General features: G+C 38.4%; 1 protein-coding gene across 1 annotated transcript in view; it reads right to left on the reverse strand.

The window, feature by feature from the left end:
• The window catches only part of LOC113295028 (transcription factor-like protein DPB), an 86,755-nt gene extending 66,363 nt beyond the window's left edge, over positions 1-20,392 (reverse strand). The window contains exon 1 of the mRNA XM_026543389.1: positions 20,287-20,392. Within this exon, the coding sequence (XP_026399174.1) occupies positions 20,287-20,392 (106 nt within the window). The remainder of the gene's footprint in view (positions 1-20,286) is intronic.
• Positions 20,393-26,069: the final 5,677 nt, after the last annotated feature.

Raw genomic sequence — 26,069 nt, forward strand, 5'->3', positions numbered from 1 at the left:
GTCATAGATATGATAAGAATTTACAAGATGTCCAAAAATATCTTGCTAATAAAGGTCTTATACTCTCCCCCATTCCTGGTGTGAATGCCAAATCAATTCTTTATGTCAAGCTTTTCTTCAATCAAAATTGTGATGATCAATCAATCATAATTTCGCTAGGTCAAATTCTCGTAGGTATCCCTATTCCTCTTTATAACCCAGACATTCCTTTATTTTATGAAATTCTCGCTCATCCGGGATTTTCGCGAGCCAATGAACTTATTTTATGAAGTGGGGATTGCATCCGTCTGATGCTAGAGTTCACTAATCGTGGTGCTGGTAGAGGATCTCTTTACTCCAATGAACTTAGGGATACAAAATTCGCAGACCTAGAGATAGTTGCTGAGAAATATACAGTGGCGAATTTCTTTGAAAACTACGAACTTATCTCCATGAAGAAAGAGAATACTCGCTGGGGTATTCGATTAAGCAGAAAAGATAACATTGATGAAGCCAAAATTCTTATGCAAGATATTGACTGGCATTCTGGTAAAAACACAACTCCTCGCCAATCTAAAGATGACAAATGGTGTGTGTTTCCTTTAATGCTAAAGGGTCCTTACATTGCTGGATCAAACGTTCTTCCTGCGAATCTCGCTGTATATCAACCTTGGGTTTTCTCCTGGCCCGAGAAGGAGAAAGAGGTATACTTCTCCCCTTTAACTCATTTTATACTTCTTTATTGATTTTTACTATTATGTTCGCTAATTCTTGCGATATTCCACAGATCCAAAAACTAAAAGATAGTTATAAAAGGACTGGGAAATCTAGTACTATGTTAGCTCTTCGCTCATATACAGATGAGGTAAGAAATTTTCTCTTATGACTTTGAATAGTACTGTTATTCCCATGCTCCCATTTCTTACTTCTATCTGTGTGCGAAGATTATTGCTGAAGTAGAAGAATCTGCTGATGCTGCGAAGATTGGTGATAAAGGTAAAGGTACTCTTCGCAGAGAAAAATCAACTGGTCCTCCTCCAAAGAAAAGAAAAGTTCGTTCTTCTTATCCTTCAAATGTTCTTCCTAACGAAAATTCTGAAAGTGACAAGGATAATGAGGATAATGATGATCTCGCTGCAACTGAAGATTCTCCACCCGAATCTTCTATGGCTAAGCTTTCTGGCCTCTTTTCTGATTCTCTACAAGGAATGGGAGAAATCCAGTTCGCAAATACCTGCAAAGCTCTCGCTACCCTTTGTGATGTCCCTTTACTAGATGGTGATAGCTCTCTTCGCGGAGTTTCTAGATCAGTGACTCCCGACTTCTTACATTCTCTCAATAGTTTGGTATACTTTTATCTTTTTACTTCTTCATTGTTATAATTCAAAATATCTTTCTATATTAATATTTTTTTTTCTTTTCGCAGGCTGGAAAAGCTTCTTTTGTGGTTGCCTCAGATCTAGAGAGAAGACGCGAAATTCTTGAAAAGAAGAATCTTCAATTTCGCAAAAGGAATGAAGAATTGTAAGTTGAAGTTAAAGGTCTTCGCGAGAAGAATAGACAATTAGAAATTGATTCTTCCTCTTATAAGAACAAAATTTCTAGTCTTCAACAAGCTAATAATCAGCTTTACGGTATATTACTTTTCTCTTTTCTCTTTATTCATTCATCTTGTTGTTTTATATTATTTAAATAATCCTTTTTGCAGACATTTATGGTCTTTCTGATGAAGATACCCTTCTTTGTTCATTTCCTAATGCCTTGGATAATGATACCCTTCTTGAACGTCTTAACAATTCCTTAAATAGCTTTTCTAATGATAGAATTTCATCTCTTTCTCTAAATGAAATTAGATCACAATTTCGCCTCTTAGAAATTGATCATAGATCCAGTTTAGGCTTAGCTAACAGATTTAAACGTCTCCTTATTGATTCCAAAGAGAAAACCAATGAGTTGAGAACCAAGATTAGCGGTCTCATATATGATAAAGATCGTATCTCTGATCAAGGTGCCAAGGCTCTGGCGAAAATCCAAGAGGCTCTCCTTGAAGTTCAACTTGAGCGAGATGAAGTTAACCGCAAGAATATTGAACTCTGCGAAAGGGAAAATCAAATTCGTTCTCGTCTTCTCATAAGTAGTGAGGATGAATTTGTCTGGGCTGCGAAAATTTAAGATGATGCTAGAAAAGATTTAGGCGTAAATGTTAGTCTCCAAGTTGAACATACAGCCTTGATTAGAGACATGATTTCTGATAGAGAAGGTTGCTAATTGCTCTTCTTTACTAATCTTTTTATTCTTTTGGATTTTCATCAAGTTAATAATTGGTCGTCTTTTGTTCGCAGATTCTGAAAATAGATATCGTGAAAAGATTGAAAGAACTTGAAGCTGAAAAGAAGGAACTCGCAAAGAATATTTCTTCTCGCAACTATAAGTATTCTAGACTGAAGAATCAAATCAAAATCACCATTGAGAAGTTTAAGAATGACGCTATGCATTTTCGCAATCAAACCATCCAGATGGTTTGTGATGACCATAATATCCCACATTTTGATTACCCTTGTCTTTTAGAAGAAATCCCACAGAATACTCCCAGTTTGATTATCTCTGATAGTGAAGCTGACGATGAAGAATCTGATAGTGATGGAAGTTCTGATGGTGATGAGGATTCTGACGTAGATGAAGAAGGAAATAAGTCTGATGAAAATAATGAAGGATTAACCAAGAAATAGTCTTTATTTCTTCTTTGATTCTTTGTAACACTTGTACATTTATTTCTTCTTTCTGTATATTTGTGTTTCTTTCATTTTGGCCTGCGTAAATTAAAACAATTCTTCTTTGCAATATAGTTAATCAATATAATCATTAATTCTTGAATTTTTGAGTAAATCTCTCATATGGAGACAAATAACATTTTCTAATTTCATACATTCCCATACTTGCCTCTGTTATTTGAATCCAAATGAGAGATTTTATAAACTTTTTCTTATTGTATAATTTCGCAACCTTTTGCGAAGTGAATTTTGTTTCTTTTCAAAATATCATTCATGTGTGGTCTTATTTTTCCTTCCTAATTAAAGGTCTTATTATGCCACCTCTTGTCATTGCGACAAAATCGCAGGACGTCCTTGCACTTTCGTGCAATAACCCATTGATCTTTCCTTAACTTTTTCTTCTGTATTATGGCCTCTTCAGGAATATTGCGACAATATGACAGGCCTAAATATTCTTGCGAAAATAAAGCCCCATGACATTTCCGTCTTGCGATGAAATCGCAGGACGTCTTCACACTTTCATGCGAAAATCCATTGATCTCATCTTATCTTTTTCTTTTGTATTATTGCCTCTTCAGGAATGTTGCAAAAATATGACAAGCCTTAATTATCCTTGCGAATAATAAGCCTCATGACATTTGCGTCTTAAGACACTTATCATCTCCCTAATGGAGGGTGCCGCCCTTATCTTCCCCTTGGTTGCCCCTTCAAGGAGGCGTACTTCTACCATACAAGGTTAGCTCCTCCCATCCAGTCTTAACAACAACTAGTTGTTTTCGCATCCTCTTATCCCTTTTACCTATAGGGCTTATGGTTACGAGACTGCACCCTAAGTGGGGTTTTCTTCGGGCCGAGTGCAGTATAAGCCAAGACTTGTCAAGAATGGAAAGGACGCTTCAAACGCCCTCGGCACTCTTGACTCAACCGTGTACCTCGGCGCCTTGATCAAATCTGCACTCCTTGGTAGATTCCTTATTACCTTAGTCGTCCAACCTAAGTCATATGCTTAAGTTGAGAATCCAAGGTGCCTCTCCCGGATGGGCTTTATTGACCCCAAATCTCCATGACTCAGGTTCCGGTGGCGGTGTAGCCTTTCCCTGAGCCATGTAACAGGTACCCCCTAATATGACGTACTTTAGGTCTTACATTTACCTCTTGCGAAATTTTATTCGCGAACTAGGGTGTACGCCATAAAGGTTCGCCTATTTCTCTTTTGTCATTCTTTTCTTATTATTTTCTGTAAAATTCATTATCTCTGCGAGAGTCTCGCAATTCATAATATTGTATCTGAATTTCAAAATCTCAATTTTTTTGTTCAATCAAATGTATTTTTGAGAATTTTACTTATTGCGAGATTATCGCAAAAACCTAATCATTCATACATTTCTTGCTTTTATTACTTTTTCCCCCCTCTGCTTCTTTATGATTTTATGCTACTGCTTCCTTGGTAATAGTATGTTCATCATTTTTATCATGAGATAGCATTGATTTTGTACATCTCTTCTCCTTTCTTTTCGATTGTATCCACCATCAACTTCTCACTTCTTTGTACATCCTTGATTTTGTGTCGCCATTTTTCCTTCTTGTTTGCTCTTCCTTCGCAAGATTCTATCTCAGTTTCGTAACATTTCTTTCCTTCAACCCAATCTCCCTTTATGATTCCTACACCGTTGGGGTGAGGGAATTTGATGCATTGATGGAAAGTTGAAGCTACACCTAGAATCCCATGTAGCCAAGGTCGACCAATTAATGCATTGTAGGGTGATTCTACATCAACGACACAGAATGATATTTCGGAAGATATTCCCTTCATGAGATGATTAAAAATAATTATAAAATAAGGAATGAGGAAGCGTGGGACCGTCATGATCAAGGCATGGTCGGACGGTCGTGGCCACGGTCCCGTGGTGCCTTTTCCTTAATTTTATAATATTTTGATGATTTTATGAAAAATTCATGAATTTTGGGAGTTTCCATTAATTGAAGGAGTTTTCATGAGTTCAAGGAATCAAAAGATATTAAAATAATAAAACAAGGGTGTGTGGGACCATGGAAGGCATAGCCGGCCGGCTAGGGCCCGGTCCCATGAGTTTCCCTAATTTTATAATATTTTTAGGTATTTTGATGATTTGAGGGAATTTTTCCTAATTTGAGAGAAATACCATGAAATCAAGGAATTTGATGAATTCAAGGAAAACTAATAATAAAATAATAAAACAAAGGGGCATGTGGGACCGGCTAGGGCATGGCCGGCCGGCCATGGCCCTGTCCCACAAGTTTTCATAATTTATTTTATTTTATTATTATTTGATGATTTGTGCAAAAATACCATGAAATCAAGGAGTTTTTTCATGAAATTAGAGAAATAATAATAATAATAATAATAATAAAATAATAAGGAACCGTGGGTGTGGGGCCGGTTGGGACCAAGGCATGGCCGGTTGGCCAATGGTCACGCCCCACACTCCTTTCCTTAATTTTATATTATTTTTTATAGATTTATGGAAGTACCATGAAACCGAGGAGTTTCCTCAAGACGAAGGAGATTTCATAAAATGAGAGAATTTTCATCAAATCATGGAAAATAATAAAAATGCATTAAAAATATAAAACTGGCGTGGGATTGACCACGACACTGTCGTTCGGTCGTGTGTCCGTGCTCCCAGCACCCTGGTCAATATTTTTAATTATTTATTATTTTCTTCTCTATTTTGCATAGGTTTATTATTTCGTTGTATTTTGAAATACTCGTTCGTGCGGTGACTGTTAGTGTATCATCGTTTAATACACCTTCACCATTTGAATCGGGGCTAACTTAGAGGTAGCTCAGACGCCCGGTTGTTGATTATTTATTACTAATTGTGGAATTCAGTGGATAATAATTCACAAACTGAGTAATAAGATGTTTATTATTAATTCATAGGATCAGCTGAGGATTCGACTACGAATTCAGAATAATAAAGTGAGCATTACCATTCCATGGGATCGTAGATTCGAGCATAGAATCGGAGTAATTAAGGTTTATCTATTACCATTTATGAGACCAGTTCACAAACAAGTTCACGGACTTAAGTTAATCGGTTGAGTTTTCCAAACTCAACAGAAATTCTCGGAAAGAGAACTTCCGCCAGTTCGCGGACTAAGCACACAAACGAGTTTTGGAAAATCCAGCAGAATTTCTCGGTCGAGAACTTCCGACAGTTCGCAGACTGAGTCTGCGGACTGGGTTCGCGGACTTGGCAAGCCAATTCCACAATCCTTATGATTTCTCTTGATCAGTAAAGTTCGAAAACTTCGGTCTAGGAATACATGGTTATGTGATCTAAACTCTAATTTCAATCATTGAGATATTCTCAGAGGACGCTATGTAGCCGTTATTCACAGACCGATTCACGTCAGAGCAGTTCTCAAAGTAATTGAAACTTTTCATGACTTTCGTCACTAGGTGAAGATAAACTTAATCAAAGCGAAACGCTTTACCAACACATAATTTCGAGATATAGATAGGCAAGATATACTCGGCTCGAAATATCAAATGTGTATGATCTAGTCTATATAGCATACGACTTTTGTCTCATAAGAAGTAGGAGATAGAATATATAGACTTTTGAGTGATAGATAAGTTCAAGTCTCCACATACCTTTTTGTTGATGAAGTTCCACGGTTCCTTGTATAGATCTTCGTCGTTATATGACGAATCGCCATGAAGTCCTTGATCTCAACTACACTTTTCTATCCTAGTCCGAGACTTAGCTATGTAGGCTAGAAATCAAGACTTATAGTTTTGGTCACTAACATTGACAAACATGCTTGATATAGCAATGCATGCGAGGTTGACCGAACTATGATCTAACAATCTCCCCCTTTCTCAATTTTAGTGACAAAACTATTAATACATATGGAATACAAAAAAGATAAACTTTAGTAGCTCCTATTCCGTAGTCTAATCTTCAACGTTCCTTGAAATCTTCGTCCTTCCAAGTACTCCAATGATCCCAAAGGTTGTAAGTTTAGCATCACCGTTGTTGAAGATCCGTAGCTACAACAATGAGAGAAATCGAGATTCTCAATCATTATTATACAGTGCCATAGTACTATTATGTAACATCAAAGTCCAATTGTATCACGACTTTAACAATAATACTATGGTGATATGTATCACTCCCCCTTAGTCAATACTCCAACTCGATTATGAAAACCACTCCCCCTTACACAATGATCCGAAAACCATATGTATTTGTAGTGTGAACTACAATATTTATCCCCCTTTTTGTCAATAAAATTGGCAAAGGTACAAGAACAGGATCATAATGAAATTTCCACAAGAGACATTTCATGACCAAAAGAAACAAAACACGTCATCTTAATTTAGATGCAATCTTATAGCCGAAGCTAACATCATTCATCAAGGAGTTTTAAGATACAAGATAACCCCTATAAAATTCCACAGCGCACTCCCCGCAAGATATTACCATTAAGCACAAGTTCAAAAGAACTCTCCCCCATTTGATGTCATTCTCGAGAGAACAAAAAGAGCGGCCTTAATTTCAAAAGAAAAGAAGGATTTTTTATTGGACACCAAAAACCATGAGAATGATTTTCTATATCCAAAATTCAACCAAATTAACCACAAGTAAACCCATGATTAATTTAATTGGAATACGCAATCAAATCAAACCACAAAAGTGATCAATTTAATTTAAAGTGCTCAACATAAGTAAACTCACGGAGGTACGACTAAGTCAATCATACGGAGATGACTAACTTAACCGTTCAAATACTCAACATAAGGAAAACCTTACGGATATATGACTACATTAACCAATAGAACATAATAGTGTAGCCTTTCATATACTCAACACAAGAACTTGTGGAATATATGAAAACTCAACTAGATTAATTACAAGAAATCCTATAATTAATCTAATTGGAATACAAATAACCAAACTAATCACCGAAGTGATCAACTTAATTATTTTAGACTCAACATAAGGGAACTTATGGAACCCCGACTAAGTTCATCATAGAATATGATAACCTTAACCGTACATGTACTCAACATAAGAAAGAAAACTTATGGAGTACAAACTAAATAACCAAACTAGTTGATTAATTTAGTTCCTAATGCTCAACATATAACATTTCATAGAACAACCAACAAAGCCAAGGTAAATCGACTTAGTTGTAAGGTGCTCCACATAAGACACACAATGGAGCCTTCACGGTAAAACATAATAACATGGATCAATGAAGATCAATACCGTGGATAACATACAAGGATCTATTCTATTTTCCATCGTAACGACATAATATACTTTATCCTTGTTACACAAAAGATTTCATCCTATTTTCCATCAAATAAATGATTGCATAGGCATAAATTTTGTAATTGTTAAAAGTCCATTCGTCATGTTATCAATACGAATACCAACTCATGAACGACTTTACTTTTGACCGCAATATGGGACCTTCCAGTTCACGGACGCAAACAATACATATCCCATAAAAATATTGCAATATATCAAACCATTAAAATACTGCAATAACATCATCCTCCAAATATTTTTAGAATTTAAAACCAATAAACCTAAAAAATAACATAAGAAGATGAAAACAAAAATAGCTATGTGTAGTCACAATCATCGCTATTCAAAGCACTAGTTATTCTTCCAACTAATCCAAAAAGAAGACATACTAGGCAACAGACTAGAACCAAGATCAGACAAAAACTAAATCATGTCTGCTACCAGGGATTGAACAAGAGTGAGTTCTTCAGTTGCCTTCCTTAGTTCTCCCTTTATGCAATCTAGGTTTCGTGTTGCGATACCAAGTTGTTCGCGTACGACCTTAAAGTCATCAAGAAGATTTCCTACCAGTTGTGAAGAAATCTGAACTGGTAGTTTGTCTTCGTTTTCATGATCAAGAGCATGAGATATCAATAGGACATAACTCAACATCATCAACCTTGAAGCTTCCCTCCATTGTGCACAAAAAAGACTTTTAGAAAATCTTTTTGCACCTCTGGAACTCATTATATATACACGGAATTCCATCAAACCCTAGGGAACATGACGTTTGTGTGGGTTGGTGCGTGAACTAGAGACAAGGCCCTAAGTTAGCCCAAGGAAGCCCAATAAGTAAAATGAAAAAGATGTTGAGGAGCAAACGGAATAAAGTAACACCAGACACAATACAATCCTGACAGCTTTCCCAAGATGAAAATCCTGAGAATCATGAGCATCCCTTTTTAACAAATCATCATCAAAAAGAGATGCAATCATGAACATGTCATGGCGTAATAAGATGAGCATCTTGCTCATCATTATTTACTTCGCATTTTTCTTTTTCATTGGTATTTATTAAGCTACCTAATTTAGTTGGAGAAGCATTATCAAGAGAGATTTGGGGGTACCTGGGCTAACATCATTCCACGTTTTCTTGATATTCCGTCTCGGTCTGTTTATGTGAATCTTCAGATCAGAGACTCGATTGTTGACATGTAAGAAGTCTGAATTGGAAGTCTTGGATTCACAGTCCTTTTTGAGAGAATTAGAGGAACTTAACTCGTTTTTCTTTCTCCTGTTCCTTTTTCTCCTTCCAGACAGATTTACAGCACCTGTCACACTTTTGTTGTTTTTCCTTCCACCATTGTAGGCATCCTTCGGTTTGAAGACATAATTAGGAAACGCCTTATCACAATATATCCCTTGAGGTCGAAAAAGGTTGATTCTAATATGTGATATAGGTTTAACAACTTCTTTAGAGATCCAATTAAGAATGTTGTGAAGTTTTTCATTCCTTATCCGAAGACGACACCTTCGCTCAGAGTGTCCTTTGTTTCCTTAGTAATAGCAGTTGAAGGACTTACATATAGTAATTCTCTTTTGAGAAGATTTAGAAGAGGTAGAATCCTTGTTTTTGCAAGCTGACACAGGTTCTTCACATGGAGAAAAATTAACAGCTTTAACAAACTTAGTATTACCACTGTTAGGAGCGTCTATTCCTTTAAATCCTAAACCACGTTTATCATGAGGTTCTTTATAATCTCCCAGCATAGACGACAGTTTTGTAGAGCTAGAACCGAACCTATTTAGATTCACTTCCAGTAATTTTACCTTATTAAGAGCAGCAATGAGTTTGGTTTCAAAGGATTTCTCTTTGGTAAGAAGACTGCGTTCTTTGTCATTGAAACACTTCTGTTGAGATTCACATTTTGCTTCACTTTCGACAAGCCTCTCTTTTAATATACAGAGGTTACGAAGAAGATTATCACATTCAGATTTTTTTGAGCGAACCTCTTCTTCATGATCTTTGACGATAGATTGTAACAGTTTGTATCCACCATCATAACCTTTGAAGAGTTTTCTCAACTTTCTGTTTTCTTGGCAGAGAGGACTCATATACTTTCTCAAGCAAGCAGTTGTCCTTGTTTCCTTCAATTCACAATTAAACAACTTGATGTATTGAGAAACTTCCTCATCAAGACTCTGTCCTTCTTCAGAATCACTATCATCCGAGAGATCATCCAACTGTTTATCAAGAGATTTCCTCCAATTGGATTTAGATTCGGTTGAAGGAGACGAGAAGGAGTTTTCCTCAGTGGTTTCAGATTTTTGAAACTTATCTAAGTAGTCATGTACTGATGTTGCGTTGTCAGAGATAGTACTCTTTTCCATAGAGTCAGATCGCTACAAACACGGACTTATTAGGTCTTAAACGTGTTTGCCCGCTCTGATACCAATTGAAAAAGTGGGGGTCTAACAACACCACCCAATATTCCGCTTGGCAATCTGTATGGACAAACTCTAATATACTTTTTATGAGAATCAACTAGACAGTCAGACTCAATCAATAAAAAGATATATCAAAGAGTTTATATCTCAATCTCTCGATTTGATTTTTACTCAAGCTAAAATCAATAACGAGTCTTTATCAAAGAGGGATAACTTGGACGGTACAAAAGACCAATGTCCAAGGATCAATCAACAACCAAAGGTTGGATTTCCAATTGATGATCACGAACGCACAACCTGTATTATTTCAATTATCTAAAATATAATGCCGAAAAGAAATAACACAGACACCAGAATTTTTGTTAACGAGGAAACCGCAAATGCGGAAAAAACCCGGGACCTAGTCCAGATTGAATACATATTGTATTAAGCCGCTACAGACACTAGACTACTCCAAGCTAACTTCGAACTAGACTATAGTTGAACCCAAATCAGTCTCCCACCGATCCAAGGTACAGTTGTACTCCTACACCTCTGATCCCAGCAGGATACTACGCAATTGATTCCCTTAGATGATCTCACCCACAACCAAGAGTTGCTACCCAAAATCACAGACTTGATAATAAACAAATCTGTCTCACACAGAAAAGTCTATCAAAGGATAAATATGTCTCCCACAGATAAACCCTAGTTTTGTTCCGTCTTTTGATATAAAATAAAGGTGAACGGGAACCAATTGATAATGTGGTCTTATAATCCCGAAGAACAGCCTAAATTAATCAATCACTATCTACAATCCTTCTTGACTACACAAGCGGATTGTCGAGGAATCACAAACAATGAGACGAAGATGTTTGTGACTTCTTTATCTTGCCTATCGGAGAACTCTCACGATCTCAAGCCAATAAATCGATTGTATTCGTACGATGGAAGATGCAAGATCATATCACACAACTACGATAAAGTAGTATCGGTCTGGCTTCACAATCCCAATGAAGTCTTTAAGTCGTTAACCTGGTTTTAGAGAAGAAAACCAAAGGTTAAAGGAGAATCAACTCTAGCGAGCGCACTACTATCACACAGACGTGTGGGGATTAGTTTTTCTCAAATCTAGATGTCTCCTTTATATAGCCTTCAAATCGGGGTTTTTCCTTAGTTACAAAGCAATCCATATTCACCGTTAGATGAAAACCTGATTTAGATTCAAGCTAATATTTCTCAATCGTTAGATCGAAAAACCTAGCTTGTCACACACACTTTGGTAAACGTTTACTGGGTTCTTGAAAACCATGCCCAAACATGTACTTGTATGTTGGTTCAACATAATAACTCAAAATGTCAACCATATGAGAATTTCATATTAACCATGTTCTTATTCACCATAACTAGTTCAATTGACTCAAATGAACTAGTTAAAGAGTTGGTCAATTGCTATGAGATCTTATGTAACTATACAATACACAATTGAAACAAAGATGATTCGATTCGATTGAATCAGCTCATGAACTTTATATCCACGGTTTGCATAAAGCATTCCTTAGTAATTTAAGTTCCATGTTCAGAGCACATCTTTAGATCATAACCTCTTGAGTTCACAAACAAGTTCGTGGAATTAAGTTAATCGTTTGAGTTTTCCAAACTCAGCAGAAATTTTTGGAAAGAGAACATCCGCCAGTTCGCGGACTGGGTTCGCGGACTGAGTTCGAGGACTAAGCACACAAACGAGTTTTGGAAAATCCAGCAAAAATTCTCGGTCGAGAACTTCTGACAGTTCGCGGACTTGGCACGCCAATTCCACAATCCTTTTGATTTCTCCTGATCAACAAAGTTCGAAAACTTAGGTGCAAGGAATACATGGTTATGTGATCTAAACTCTAATTTCAATCATTCAGACATTCTCAGAGGACGCTATGTAGCCGTTATTCACAGACCGATTCACGTCAGAGCAATTCTCAAAGTAATTGAAACTTTTCATGACTTTCGTCACTAGGTGAAGATAAACTTGATCAAAGCGAAACGCTTTACCAACACATGATTTCGAGATATAGATATACGAGATATACTCGTCTCGAAATATCAAATGTGTATGATCTATTCTATATACGACTTTTGTCTCATAAGAAGTAGGAGATAGAATAGATAGACTTTTGAGTGATAGATAAGTTCAAGTCTCCACATACCTTTTTGTTGATGAAGTTCCACGGTTCCTTGTATAGATTTTCGTCGTTGTATGATGAATCGCCATGAAGTCCTTGATCTCAATTATACTTTTCTATCCTAGTCCGAGACTTATCTATGTAGGCTAGAAATCAAGACTTATAGTTTTGATCACTAACATTGACAAACATGCTTGATATAGCAACGCATGCGAGGTTGACCGAGCTATTACCTAAAGTTTTTGTTCTGTATTTTGATAATAATCAAGGCGAACATGAACCAATTGATAATCTGGTCTTATATTCCCACAGAACAACCTAGATTAATCAATCACCTTACAACAATCTTAGTCGTATGGTAGCGAAAAAAGATGTTGCGGAATCACAAACAATGAGACGAAGGTGTTTGTGATTACTTTTTATATCTTTCCTATCGGAGAAATCAAACAATCTCAAGACAATCAATATGATTGTACTGTTACGATAGAAGATGTAAGATCAGATCACACAACTACGATAAAAGTAGTATCGGTCTGGCTTCACAATCCCAATGAAGTCTTCAAGTCGTTAACCTGGTTTTAAAAGAAGAAAACCAAAGGTTAAAGGAGAATCGACTCTAGCACGCAAACTAGTATCACACGTAAGGTGTGGGGACTAGTTTTGCAGAGTTGCTAGATGTCCCCTTATATAGTCTTTCAAATCAGGCTTTTGCCTTAGTTACAAAGCAATCAATATCCACCGTTAGATGAAAATCTGATTTAGATTCAAGCTAATATTTCAAAACCGTTAGATCGAAAACTTAGCTTGGTATACACAAATGATTGTACGCTTCTAGGTTTGTTAACCGTACCCAAATGTGTACATTGTTGGTTCAACAATATTCTAACCAAAGAGGTTAACCATATGAGCGTTTCATACCAACCATGTTCTTCTTCACCATAACTAGTTCAAATGACTCAAATGAACTAGTTAAGAGAGTTGTTCAATTGCAAGGAAATCTTATGTAACTACACAAGACACAATCGAAGCAAAGATGATTTGATTCACTCGAATCGGTTCATGAAATTTAATAGCCACGGTTTGCAAATGTATTCCTTAGTATTTTAAGATTAAGTTCAGAAATCATCTTTAGAAATATAACCTTCTCAAGTTCGCAGACTAGGTTCGCGGACTTAAGACACCGGACAGAGTTTACAAACTCCAGCAGAAATTTTCGGGATGAGAACTTCGCCAGTTCGCGGACTGGGTTCGCGGACTTGGCTCACGCAAGTAGTTTGTCAACTCCATCAGAAATTCTCGGGTTTGAGAACTTCGGCAGCTCGCGGACTGAGTTCGCGGACTTGGCACTTGCCATACTTCCGGTTCTCTTGATAAACAAAGTTCGAGAACTTCGGTTCAAGAAATCCATTGGTTATGTAATCTAAACTCTCATTCCAATCATTGAAACATTCTTAGAGGACGTTATATAGTTGTTACACCATTTCTCGTCAAAGCAATTTTCAAAGTGATTGAAACATATCATGACTTTCGTTACCAAGTGATTGAAACATATCATTACCAACACATATTTCGAGATATAGATAGGCGAGGTATACTCGGCTCGAAATACCAAATGTGTATAGTCTAGTCTATATATATAGCATATGACTTTTGTCTCAAAGAGTATGAGATATAATAGATAGACTTTTGAGTGACAGATAAGTTCAAGTCTCCACATACCTTTTTGTCGAGAAGTTCCACCGGTTCCTTGAGTAGATCTTCTACTTGTATGATGAATCGCCATGAAGTCTTTGAGCTCAACTACACTTACTATCCTAGTCCGAGACTTAGTTATAAGAGACTAGAAATCAAGACTTATAGTTTTGATCACTAACATTGACAATCATGCTTGAGATAGCAACGCATGCGAGTTTGAACGAGCAGTGCTCTAACAGTAGCAACTCTTAGTTGTGGGTGAGATCAGCTAAGGGAATCAAGTACGTAGCATCCTGCTGGGATCAGAGGCGTAGGAGCATAACTGTACCTTGGATCATTGTGAGATTAATTGGGGTTCAACAACAGTTCAGACCGAAGTTAGTTTGGAGTAGGCTAGTGTCTGTAGCGGCTTAATACAATGTGTGTTCAATATGGACTAGGTCCCGGGGTTTTTCCGCATTTTCGGTTTCCTCGTTAACAAAATTCTGGTGTCTGTGTTATTTCTTTTCCGCATTATATTTTGTTATGTAATTGAAATATCACAGGTTGTGCGTTGTTCAATCAATTAGAATATCCGACCTTTTGGTTGTTGATTTAAATTGATTGACACTTGGATATTGGTCTTTGGTACCATCCAAGTTATCTCTCTTTGATAAAGACTCGCATATTTCTATTTACTTGAGTAAAGATCAAATCGAGAGATTGGGATATAAACTCTTTGATATACTTTTATCTAGATTGAGTCTGACTGTCTAGTTGATTCTTGTAGATGGGGAAAAACGATTTGCTGGTTTTTATGGAATTGAAGAGTCGACCGTATGGAGACTCCTTGAACCGAGCGAAATATTGAACCTCACACAGATGCACTGCAAGAAGGGAGTGCTTTAAGTTCGAGAGATCAATCTGTAAGACTCGTCCTAAACCAAGAACAATGGTCGTTCCAGAGTCAATTCGGTCACAAGAGAGGAGGGAAGCTGAGAAATGTGTGAGATCAATGGTGATCTGAGATTGTAGGTGTGTTGTGAATTCAGCGTAAGAACGCTCTGAATGATTGAATTTTGCTCAATTGAGAGTGATTGCTCAGACGATGAGTTCGTGTAGACGAAAGATTGTCTATATGAACTTGCTGAGAAATTCCTTGTTTAGACGAATGTTCGAGTATTCGAATATTCTCCTTTAAATCATGATTAAGAGGTCTTTTTATATTGCTAAACTGAAAACACCATGATCCCATGAAGTGTGACAGTTGCTGGAATCAGAGAGTGGGGAAGAGGGAAATCGTGTTAAAACCAGTTGCTCATCGTGCGGAGACTTGGTTAATTTTCCACCCACTACTTTGCTGACTCTTCCAACTGATTGCACAACTTGGTCACATTCTCGTCGTGGGTGAACACACGTGTCGTAGATTGCCAGACCAAAACCCTAGTTAATATCCCCCATGTGACACGATTGATATCTCGTGATTATGGAGTCAGTTGCTGACTTTATGGGACGATGAGTCCATGTATTGCTGAGTTGAACATGATTTGCAATTGTTCTGAAACTCATGAATTAAATATGTCTGCTGAGACGAGGTATTATTATGTTGATTACCTAAGACAAGCAAACTGTGTTGCTGAATTGCTGAATATTGATAGTTGAACCAATATTCTTGAATCTGAGAAAATATTGCCGGTTTGAGCGATTGCTCATTTGATGAATTTTTGGTAGCAGGACCAAATAAAATATTAATTTAAGATACTGACTTCTGGGCCGAGTATAATAAAAAAGTGTTGATCATGGAATCAACATAAAATTATCAGTTTTTTAATATGCTCAGAATCATGTTTTTGCAGAGCCCTGGATTCAAAAACCCTAATTTTAATGAAATGATGATTTATTGAAAATCAACCGCAGAGTGAAGCAGGGACAGGTTACATGGGATGATGACTCCACCATGTAATGCCCAGATGCTCGAATGAGCAAAATACCAAAGTCTCTTGAGGACCAGTTGGTGAAAGAATGATTAAATGCTGGTTTAATCATTTATTAAAATAATGCTCGTGTGAGCGACAAATAATAAAACCTAGACATGAAAATATGGGGACCAACCAAGAGGTCATGAGACCGGATCTTGGTGGTCGTGGGACCAATTGATGGTCATTTGAGAAAACCCCTAATTGTTTGGAAAGAGTTTGAACCTAATATGAGCAATTAAGCAAATTAGGTTAAAATCATTAAAATGTGTGGGACCGGATGTTTGCAAGCCTTAGGGTCACCCTTGGTCGGTCAAGGGGATGTGCCCGTGTCACCATAGTGTCCGTGTCTCAGTCCTGAGAGTTTCAATATTTTCCGATGCGCGTTTGAGAAAATATGTAGAATCCGGGGTTTTGCTGAAACTAGGAAAAATACATAAGATGATGAAAAATAATAAATAAAACATGGAATTGCAAGGTGTGGGACCGGCCACGGCTAGGGCATGGCCGGCCGGCTGACTAGCACGGTCCACACTTTCCCAGTTTTATGTAATTTTGCGTATTTTCTCTGAATTGAGGGAAATCCCATGAAACCGGAGAGTTTTATGAAATTAGGAAAATTCCATGAGATGAGAGAAATAAAATAATAATAAAATAGTGAATGATGGAGTGTGGGACCGGCAATGTCCAAGGCACGGCCGGCCGGCCGACGGCCACGGTCCCTGGGCACTCTTCCCAATTTTATGTAATTTTCATGATTTTAGAGAATATTCATAAAATCAGAGAGATTTGTTCAAACCAAGGTATTTTGTTGAAATCAGGGAGTTTTCATGGAATGAGGAAAACAAAACAAATAAGAATAATAAAATAAGAGGCGTGTGGGACCGGCTAGGGCATGACCGGCCGGCTAGGGCCCTTTCCCACTAGTTTTTTTAATTTTATAATATTTTTCATGGGTTTAGGGAAAATTCATGAAATCAGGGAATTTTCATGGATTGATAGAAATAATAAAATAATAGGGACATGAGGTGTGGGACTGGCCACGGCTAGGGCATGGTCGGGCGGATGGTGCTCGGTCCCGTGACACCTTTCCCTAATTTTATTATTTTCTTCACATAAAGAAATATCATGAGATCAGAGAATTTCCTTGAACCGAAGGAGATTTGCTCGAACGAGAGAATTTTCATTAGATCAGGGGAAAATAGTAAAATATGATAAAATATAGAATTGGGCGTGGGACTGGTCACGGCATGACTGGCCGGCTGGTCAGCCCAGTCCCTGGCGCCTTTGCTAATATTTTATTATTATTATTTTTCCTTCCTATTTTGCATAGGTTCATCGTTCATTCGTATTCTTGAAATGCTTGTTTGTGCATTCAAATGCTGGTCTGTGCATTATTGCTAAGTACACTTGCACCATTTTAGTCAGGGCTTATTCGATGCTCAGATGCCTGTTTCGTTGAATATTTATCACTAACCCGTGGAATTCTGCTGGGAAGAACCACGAATTGAAGTGACGAAATATAACGAAGAATCATAGAATATTGCTGGATATTCAGGCGATTAGAGATAATTAACTGATGGCTTTATACTAGCAGGGCTTCATATCTAGGAGCATTAATTATCTGAGAGTTGAGAAATATGAACTTGTTGGAGTATCATATTTCTCCTATATAGTCAGGGAAAACCTGGTTGCATCCTGACGACGTTGTCGCTCTATACAGCAGGCATGCTGTCTAGGAGCCGTCCAATCTTTCGATTCTACATAGAAATAATTACTGAAATTGCTCAGTATTCATGAGATGTGCCGTGGCCTTAGATGGGAGGCTACACATCTACAGATACTCTGAGAGACAGCCTTCTTTGTCAGAGATTTTATGGCATGAGCTTTCACGCTTTGAGAGACATGAGTCTCCATACTCATCCGATTGCCGGATCCGGAGTATGCATAATTATAGTTTTACGATTTTTCCCTTGTCGAAAATCCACTATCTATATTAAGTCCCCTGCTTAGTGAGGAATATTCATGTTCCTCAGTCAGCATTGAATGGTGATTTTTCAGGTACAGACAAAAATAAGTAATTGAACTTAGTCATAAGATAATATGTTACCGGATTTTGACCGAATGAGCAAACCATGGTTTGAGTGAAAACCCCAGTGGCATAATAGAGTGTCATCCAGAGAGCATAAATTGGTGCAGCACCGCTGATTCGATGGTGGAACCGTGGTCGGTTTAGGATTCAAGGGCCGGGCCCGAAAAGGAAATCCTTATGGAATTAGGTTTTGGAAATAAAATTTGGTATAAAAGGGATTAATTCCTTTTTTTTATTTCTTCCCGCACGTTCACCAGCTTCATCCCCTTCACATCTTCACGTCATTAGTAGGGAGAGGAGAAAATTCGCCGGAAGTCGCCGTCATCGGCCGTCCGATCACCGTCCGGCCAACTTCCGGTCGGCACGTCAGGTAGGCAAAATTTTTTTTCAAAAGCTTGTTGTTTGTTCATGAGTTGTTCATCATAAAATAAGTGCATATACATACTTTGGATGTGAGTTTTTTTAGGAACGTATGTTCATTCGATCGTTAGTTTAAGAAACTAGCAACAATCCCTAACTTGAGAGAGAGTTTTCTTTGGAAAATAGACATGTGTCCAGTGATAAAATTTTGTTTATGATCTTTCATGGAAACCAAAACTTTATCTTTAAAAGATGTGAGCTTTCACAGAACCAAAATAAACCTTCATTTTAAAGAAAAACGCTCGTACAAAGGAAAATAGATTTATATATATATATATGTGAAACCGTGGAGCTACACAAAGACTTTTTTTTTTGATAAACTCAGGTGAGCCTGATCTCACGTCAAATTTTTTTTTACGTGAGTTAATCACGGTTTTCATTGTTTCGTAAAATCGAAACATGGGTTTTGAGTAAACCTCGGAATTTGGCCATCTATTTATGATGAAATATTGTCCTGGTGTAAATTTCATAGCTCAGTTATGGATGTTTATACTATGAAAATTGTGTCTATGATTTTATGAAAAATCAGTTTCAAAATTAATAAAGCTTCGTTCGTTATTGTAGGTTTCAAGGAACGGACTAATGTTGGAGTGTTAACTCTTGCGGCACAATCACTATCGTTAGTGGAATTGTAAAGAGGTAAGAGTTAAGAGTTACCACTTTTGTAGATGTCTCCGTACGTATCCGGTTGCCAGATTTATGACCCCATCACATTGTCGAAGTTTGCATCTGGTATGATGATATACTGAAATAAAATGCTTTGTGCACATTACAGCTACTTCGCAAGGATGTATGACTCCCAGGAAAATGACACTTCCGGTGATACGTGTATGGACGAGACTTCTATTATTGGTGATGAAGAAGAATAAGCGTCTGGAATAAAAAATGTTCCCAATATAGATGGTACATTCTTCGCGGTTCAGCAAGACACTGGAAGAAGTCTCAGAACACCAGCATTCCGCCTTTTGATAAAACCCAGAACAGTTATTCAAAAGAAGTTGGTGACTCCTCGAGCAGCTATTCGGTTTTTCCTTGAACGAGGACTTTTCCTTGCCTCAATTATAGAATTCAAGCTCTCTCGACGACCTTTAGAGAAATTTTCTGGACGGGCAAGACACATGCTGGGTTTTCCTCGTGTTAGAGCTATGCTGGATAGAGCACAGGTTACCAGAGCTATTCAATCATCCGGAGATTTGTATATTTTTTATGATGCACGAGGTATTGTGGCCCTTCTCGCTCGCTAGTGCATTCCAACCCGTACCTTTATATGCAGCTGGGCAGAGTTTACTATTACCTTGGAAGATGTAGTTGCTTTATTGCATCTTTCAATCACAGGTAATTTTCCTGAAGATACTTCGATGGAGGAGAAAAAAATTTCCAACACCTTAACAGTTGAGATGGAGAGAATTAACAAAGCTTCTGGAAAAGGATGTCAGGCTCACTGGTTAACACACTAGTGGCCACGAGATGTCCCTCTCGACGAACCTGACGGTATATCGTTTATTAATGCTTTCTTGTGTTTATGGCTGTCCAGGTACGTGTTTGAAGACGCCGGAACTTTTCTATAGCCGTTTGTAATCCCTTTTGCCATTAAGATGGCTCAAGGTGAACAAATTCCCATAGGTAGCTTATTCTTGGGTTCTTTGTACTCTAACCTGGAATCCTTGGTTATAGACTCCAGTGTTTCGAACGGCTTTATGAATATTGAATGCTACGCCAATACGATATTTCTCCAGGCCTTGATGTGGGAACGCTTCGCGAAGTATGCACCTATTCCCCGTAGTAACTTGCAAGGGTTGAATGCTGCTGATTCTCGACGTATTTTCCCCGAGAAGGATAACGCCAGGATTATGAGTTGGTCAACAAAACAGCCTCAATCCAAGACGCGCTTCATTGATGTTGTAGACGACGAGTCTGAGTTTAACTTCCGTCCCTGGGTGCTGATTCCTCCTTATGTTTCCCAATTGACAACTGTCAATGCTAGAGAAAGCATGGCTTTGAAATCTGGTGCTGACTTGAGCGATGGCGAAAGATCTTTCATGTTGAGTTGCACTCCAGGTTATTTAATAGCAGCAACATATGGAGACTTTTCGGTGGAGGAATACAACATTGACAGAGCAGCCCGTCAGATGGGTATGGATCAGCGCGTTCCAACTTTTCGGAGGAGAAAACCATCGGTGGAACAGATTAAGACTTGTTTAGACCGTACACATGTTGAAGGAAGCTCTTATTGGTTCCCTTGTGCTGACCAAGTTACATATGTAACTCCAGGTTATGTAGATTTCTGGAACCAGCAATTTGAACGCTTACATGATTTCGTAAGGGTTAGTCAACCTTTGGTGAAAGAGCCTCCTTCTGCTGATATGATTGCTTCTCGACCCAGATTGAAATACATCTCCGGCGGCGATAATCGAAAGACATCTCCAGGATGTTCACCAGTATGTATCTTTTGCACATTCTTCGTAAATTGAAATAATTGCCTTTGATTATCACCTCAATTTATTTTGTAGGACGGTCGTGTTGTGAGACCTCGTTTTGAAGTGAATTTCTCAGAAGCTGAAACAGTTATTCATGGTGGAGAAGGTAGGAATAAAAATTGTAAGCTGTTGTCTAACACCATAAAGTCCCCGGTTGTTTCTTTGGTGAGTTGTCGACACTTTTCCGTCACGACTTCTTCTATCTGTATTACTAGGATCTTAAAACCAATATTTTTTTATTTGGTTACAGAATTTTGCTCCGTCTAGTATTGATGGTCTTCAATTATCTACTGCTGGGGAGACAATTTCTGATTCGAGCGTTGAAGAAGAAAATGTCGTGAGTACTCTTCCTCATAGCCAAATATAATGCTTCATATGTAAAATGCTAATTGTTTGAAAATATGTCCAGGAGGATGTCGCCATGGAGGTGGAGAGTGCTGATACTCGGTCATCCTCTGAGAATAGAGATGAAGAAAATTCCAAAAGTTCGGAACCGAATGGCAGTAATGAGTCTCTTGATTTTGACACGGGCAATCCCAATTCCTTGATCGCTTCGGAGACTCCCCAAGTAAGCACATATATTGTAACCTCTTCATAAAAGTACGAAATTGTTTATTTTTGAATGAATGAATGAATGATAATCCATGTGCATATACGAAAACTTTTTCGAAATTCGTCGTCATAAAATTCAGAACTCATCCTTTTAGCAAAAATACCATAAAACCTTCATCTGAAGTCGGATATTCATGGTCTGCATATGTATATTTAAGACCACAGAATTTCCAAGCTTTAGTGAATAAGATTTTTAAGTTTTGAGCGCGTTCAGAGCCTGAAAAAGGCGAAACAGTAAACTTCCAGGAGATTTTCAGAACTTTTCAGACTGTACGTTGTTCGATGTTTTGACTACATCTCTTTGATCGTTCATCGGATTGTTATGAAATTTTGATATGTGGTAGAGGACACCCATACGAAGAGAATGGTATATAATTCATCCTCATATTACTTGTAAATTGCTCCCAGTTCGTCATCTAGTACAAGGAAGAGTACAGTCACTTCAGACGAGTTTGCCGCAAAACGAATTTTCATGACTTTCATGTTATTTGATCCTTCCTTGAGTGTATAATGATGAAACTTGATGATGTTAGACTGCTTGTATATTGTATTTTATGATCTCATTTGGTTTCATGTTTAGATTGCTCTAACCTCATGTAATCTTCGTATTAGGTGTCAAATACCGAAGTTGAGGATACTGAAACCAATAAGGATAACTCGAGCTGCCCTGGAGTTATTGATGAAGAGACAACCATCCCTGCACTTCAAGTCCATGAGAAGGTTGTCACTGAAGTTATGGAAACCTCGATTGTTGCTGGTTCAGTGATAGAAGAAACCGAGCTACCAGTAGAGAATACTGAAGAAGCTATTGCTTTGACTGTAGAAGTTGCTCCAGTAACTGAGAACCCTATAGTGGTGCATGAATATCCAAGTGCAGGAGTTGCTTTTGATCCTCTAATTGATGCACCACTCACATATCATGAACTAGTTGGCGGGTTCAGCGTTCCTATTGGATATACTGGCTTGTACGAGAAAATATGGAAGAAGTTTGGTCACATCATTGTTAACAGGGACCCTGGACGCGCTTATGCTTTAACAATGCAAGTAAGTGTTGTCTTGCGTGTCATAAGTGATATATGCGCTAGGGCCAGAAATACAGTGACTCCAGATGTACTCTTTGATTGAGAGTTCAACTTGGAGAATTTTGAAAGACTTGGCTTCAACGTGAAGTGGCTTCGTAAGAAAATAAATGATATCAAGAACTCGTGTGAGAATAACATACCCTTTCCCAATGATGCTGTGTTGGAGAAAGAAGACAAGATCGCCAAGCTGACTGAGGAGCTGAACATGGAGAAGGCAGCCTTGCAAGTCTCGAAGGATGCATAGGAGCGAAAGTCTTTCTTTGCTGATTTTCTTTGATTTCATTTTCATAATATCCTGAACTTCTGAACTTCTGAGAGATGTGAGGTTTTATTTTGTTTTTGATATCGATTGGTTTTAGACTGGGTAGATGATTGAGGATTTGTTTCTGGATTTGGTAGAGATTTTTTTTAAGTAAAATGAACTTAAAATACAATGAAAGAAAATCCTAAATTCCAAATCCAGACGCCATGAATGCTCAAATGCTCAATAATTTCAGACAATTGTCTTAATCCAATTCTCGTGAATTACTAGCAGGGTTCTTCCATCTGTGTTGATCAACTTGTAGTATCCTCCGGTTATGGACTTAGCAACCATAAATGGTCCTTCCCAATTAGAGTTCCTTGCATAATGGAGATCAAGTTTAGTTTCCTTGAGAACCAAATCTCCTTCCTTGAATTTGTTCGGTTTAGTGACCCGTGCCTTGAATATTTTCTGTTGATTCCATGGTTGTGGTACATATGGACACTCACGCAGAGGGGAGTATCCAGCATACTATCGGTCATGCTTAGCCAGGTCATCAACAATAAACCTCTCGATAGAGTGATCAATTTGAAGGGGCTCTGAGCGCAACCATTTGGTGTAATATTGCTGAGGTGAGACTATCCATTCGTAGCTTTTAGTAATCTCTAATTTGTTAGTAGGGAGAAGTTCCAAGACCAGAGTAGAATATTTGAACATTGGTATTATTGGTGCATGAAGAGGGATAAGACTTGCCTGAGTACGGAACCTTTTGACAAAGGCGTGTGCACTTTCTCTAGGTTTCTGTGTGAGCTCGATCAAAGCTTTAACTTCCTCCAGATGCTCAAATGGTGGGGCATTCTCTATTTCTTCCGAGTCAGAGTCTTCTTCAACAGTATGATGTGCTGAAGGCGTTGGACCCATCCTTCCAGCATGAATCCAAGTTCTTCCAAGGATCATGTCATATCCTGGGTCTTCTCGGATTATGTAAAAGTGAAGATTGAGCTTTCTTTGACTTTGAGGATGATGTGGCCATATGCGTCTCTAGAAGTCCCCTCGTGATCCTTGATTGCCATGGGAGCGTGAGTAGCCTCTTGTCGAGTAATGCCGGCGGCTCTGAGAGTTTTAAAAGGAATGATGTTGATGGCAGTGCCGACATCAACAAATGCCCTCTTGAATTCATTTCCTTTAATATGCACCGTGGTGAGCAGTCTCCAGTCATTTATTTTTTTTGTCAGTGGCTGAAGGTTCAGGAGGTACTTTTGGAATCAATAGGCGTTTTCCAGACACTATGTGGTTCAAAGCCGTGAACATGTCTCCCCTTTGCGCTTTAGACATATAGAGTAATTCGCAGACATGTTCTATCAATGACTGAACTGCTTCTTTGACTGGTTATTCGGAGATGGAGAAAGTCCTGACTTAAAGGGGGTCTCTGTGCACTCCTTCAGATCCCAGATTAAGTTCTCCTGACTCAACCTTTTCCTTGAATATGTGTTTCAAAACTTTGCAGCTACTTGTGGGGTGATTGATGAACCTGTGGAAGTAGCAGTAACGAGGATTTTCCATGTCTTCCTCAGTTGGCTCTTTCCTGACATATGGCAATTTGATTGCACCATCTTGGATCCAGGCATCCAGTAGTTCAAGCACCTCTTTAATGGGAATAGGAAAGTCGGGTGCATCTTGATCAGGAGCCTATGTACGTTGTCCAGGGTCTTGTGCATCTTGTTTATCCTTCTTTTGTGTTTTTGAAGGAGCTGAGGTATGCTTACGCGGAGGTTCGACTTTCCGTTTGATCCCTTATGCAACATCGTTCGTGGAGGGTTGTATGTTGTACTGCTTGTTGATCAGACGTCTGCTTCCTCGAGTGTCTCGCAATTCTTCAGACTTTGTAGATTTTGCTCTTTACAGTAGAGCAGGTGCAGTAGTTGCCGATCTCTTCGCTGCTTCATGAAGCTCCGAGAAACTCTGGAAACGAATATTTTACAATAAAGCTCTGTAGACCGGGATCATGCCATTGATGCAAAAGTCTACCAGTTGTTGCTCCGTGACATTTGGGTCATGGCATTCCAGGGCTTGGACTCTGAATCTTTTCACGTAGTCATTAGCATTTTCACTGACCCTCTGAAACATTCTTCCAAGATCAGAGAGAGTGACTTGCTCTGACACAAAGAAGTACTTCTTGTAGAAGGCGTTAATCATTTCTCCCTAATTGTTGATGGTCCCTTGTGCGATATTGTTGTACCAGGTGTATGCCCTGCCTTTCAAAGATTTTGAGAATTCCTTGAGGCGAACAACATAGTTGTGTTCATGTTCTCCCAAGGCTTCCATCATACAGAGTGAAGGTCGGAGAAGTATAACCTTTCGAAAGAGGGATCCATTGCGTAGCGGCAGGATATGGATGCTGGTGACGATGGATATGTGATGTCTCATCCTTTCCACGGTTCTCCAGGCGCTCCAAATCTTCCCGAGTAATGAAATTTGATGGTTCCTTTGCTGATGGATCGTCTGCGGCTTTGCCGACTTCGTCGTCATCCACCGTATGAATTGAAACCACCTCAGGATCAGCATCTGAGGATTTCTCCTTTTCCTTTCCTTTTTCTTGAGTTTTCTCTGACATCTTGTCAGTGAGAGTCTTCAGATAATTAAACATCTCCTTCTGTGTTGTAGCCATATCAATTTGATTTTTTGCAAGAGTTTTTTGCACTTTGATGAGATCAGACATGATAGGTGGTGGGTTTTCTCTGACTTCCTCAGGGTGTCGGCCGAACAGAGGATGACCTTCCGTGTTAGCGTGAGGAGGAGTAACATCACCACCATCAGTGTTAGAGGCCGGAATTGTTTCCGGGATATGCTCATTGT

Source organism: Papaver somniferum, chromosome 7 (genome assembly GCF_003573695.1).
Source record: "Papaver somniferum cultivar HN1 chromosome 7, ASM357369v1, whole genome shotgun sequence".
NCBI classification, from domain to species: Eukaryota; Viridiplantae; Streptophyta; class Magnoliopsida; order Ranunculales; family Papaveraceae; genus Papaver; species Papaver somniferum.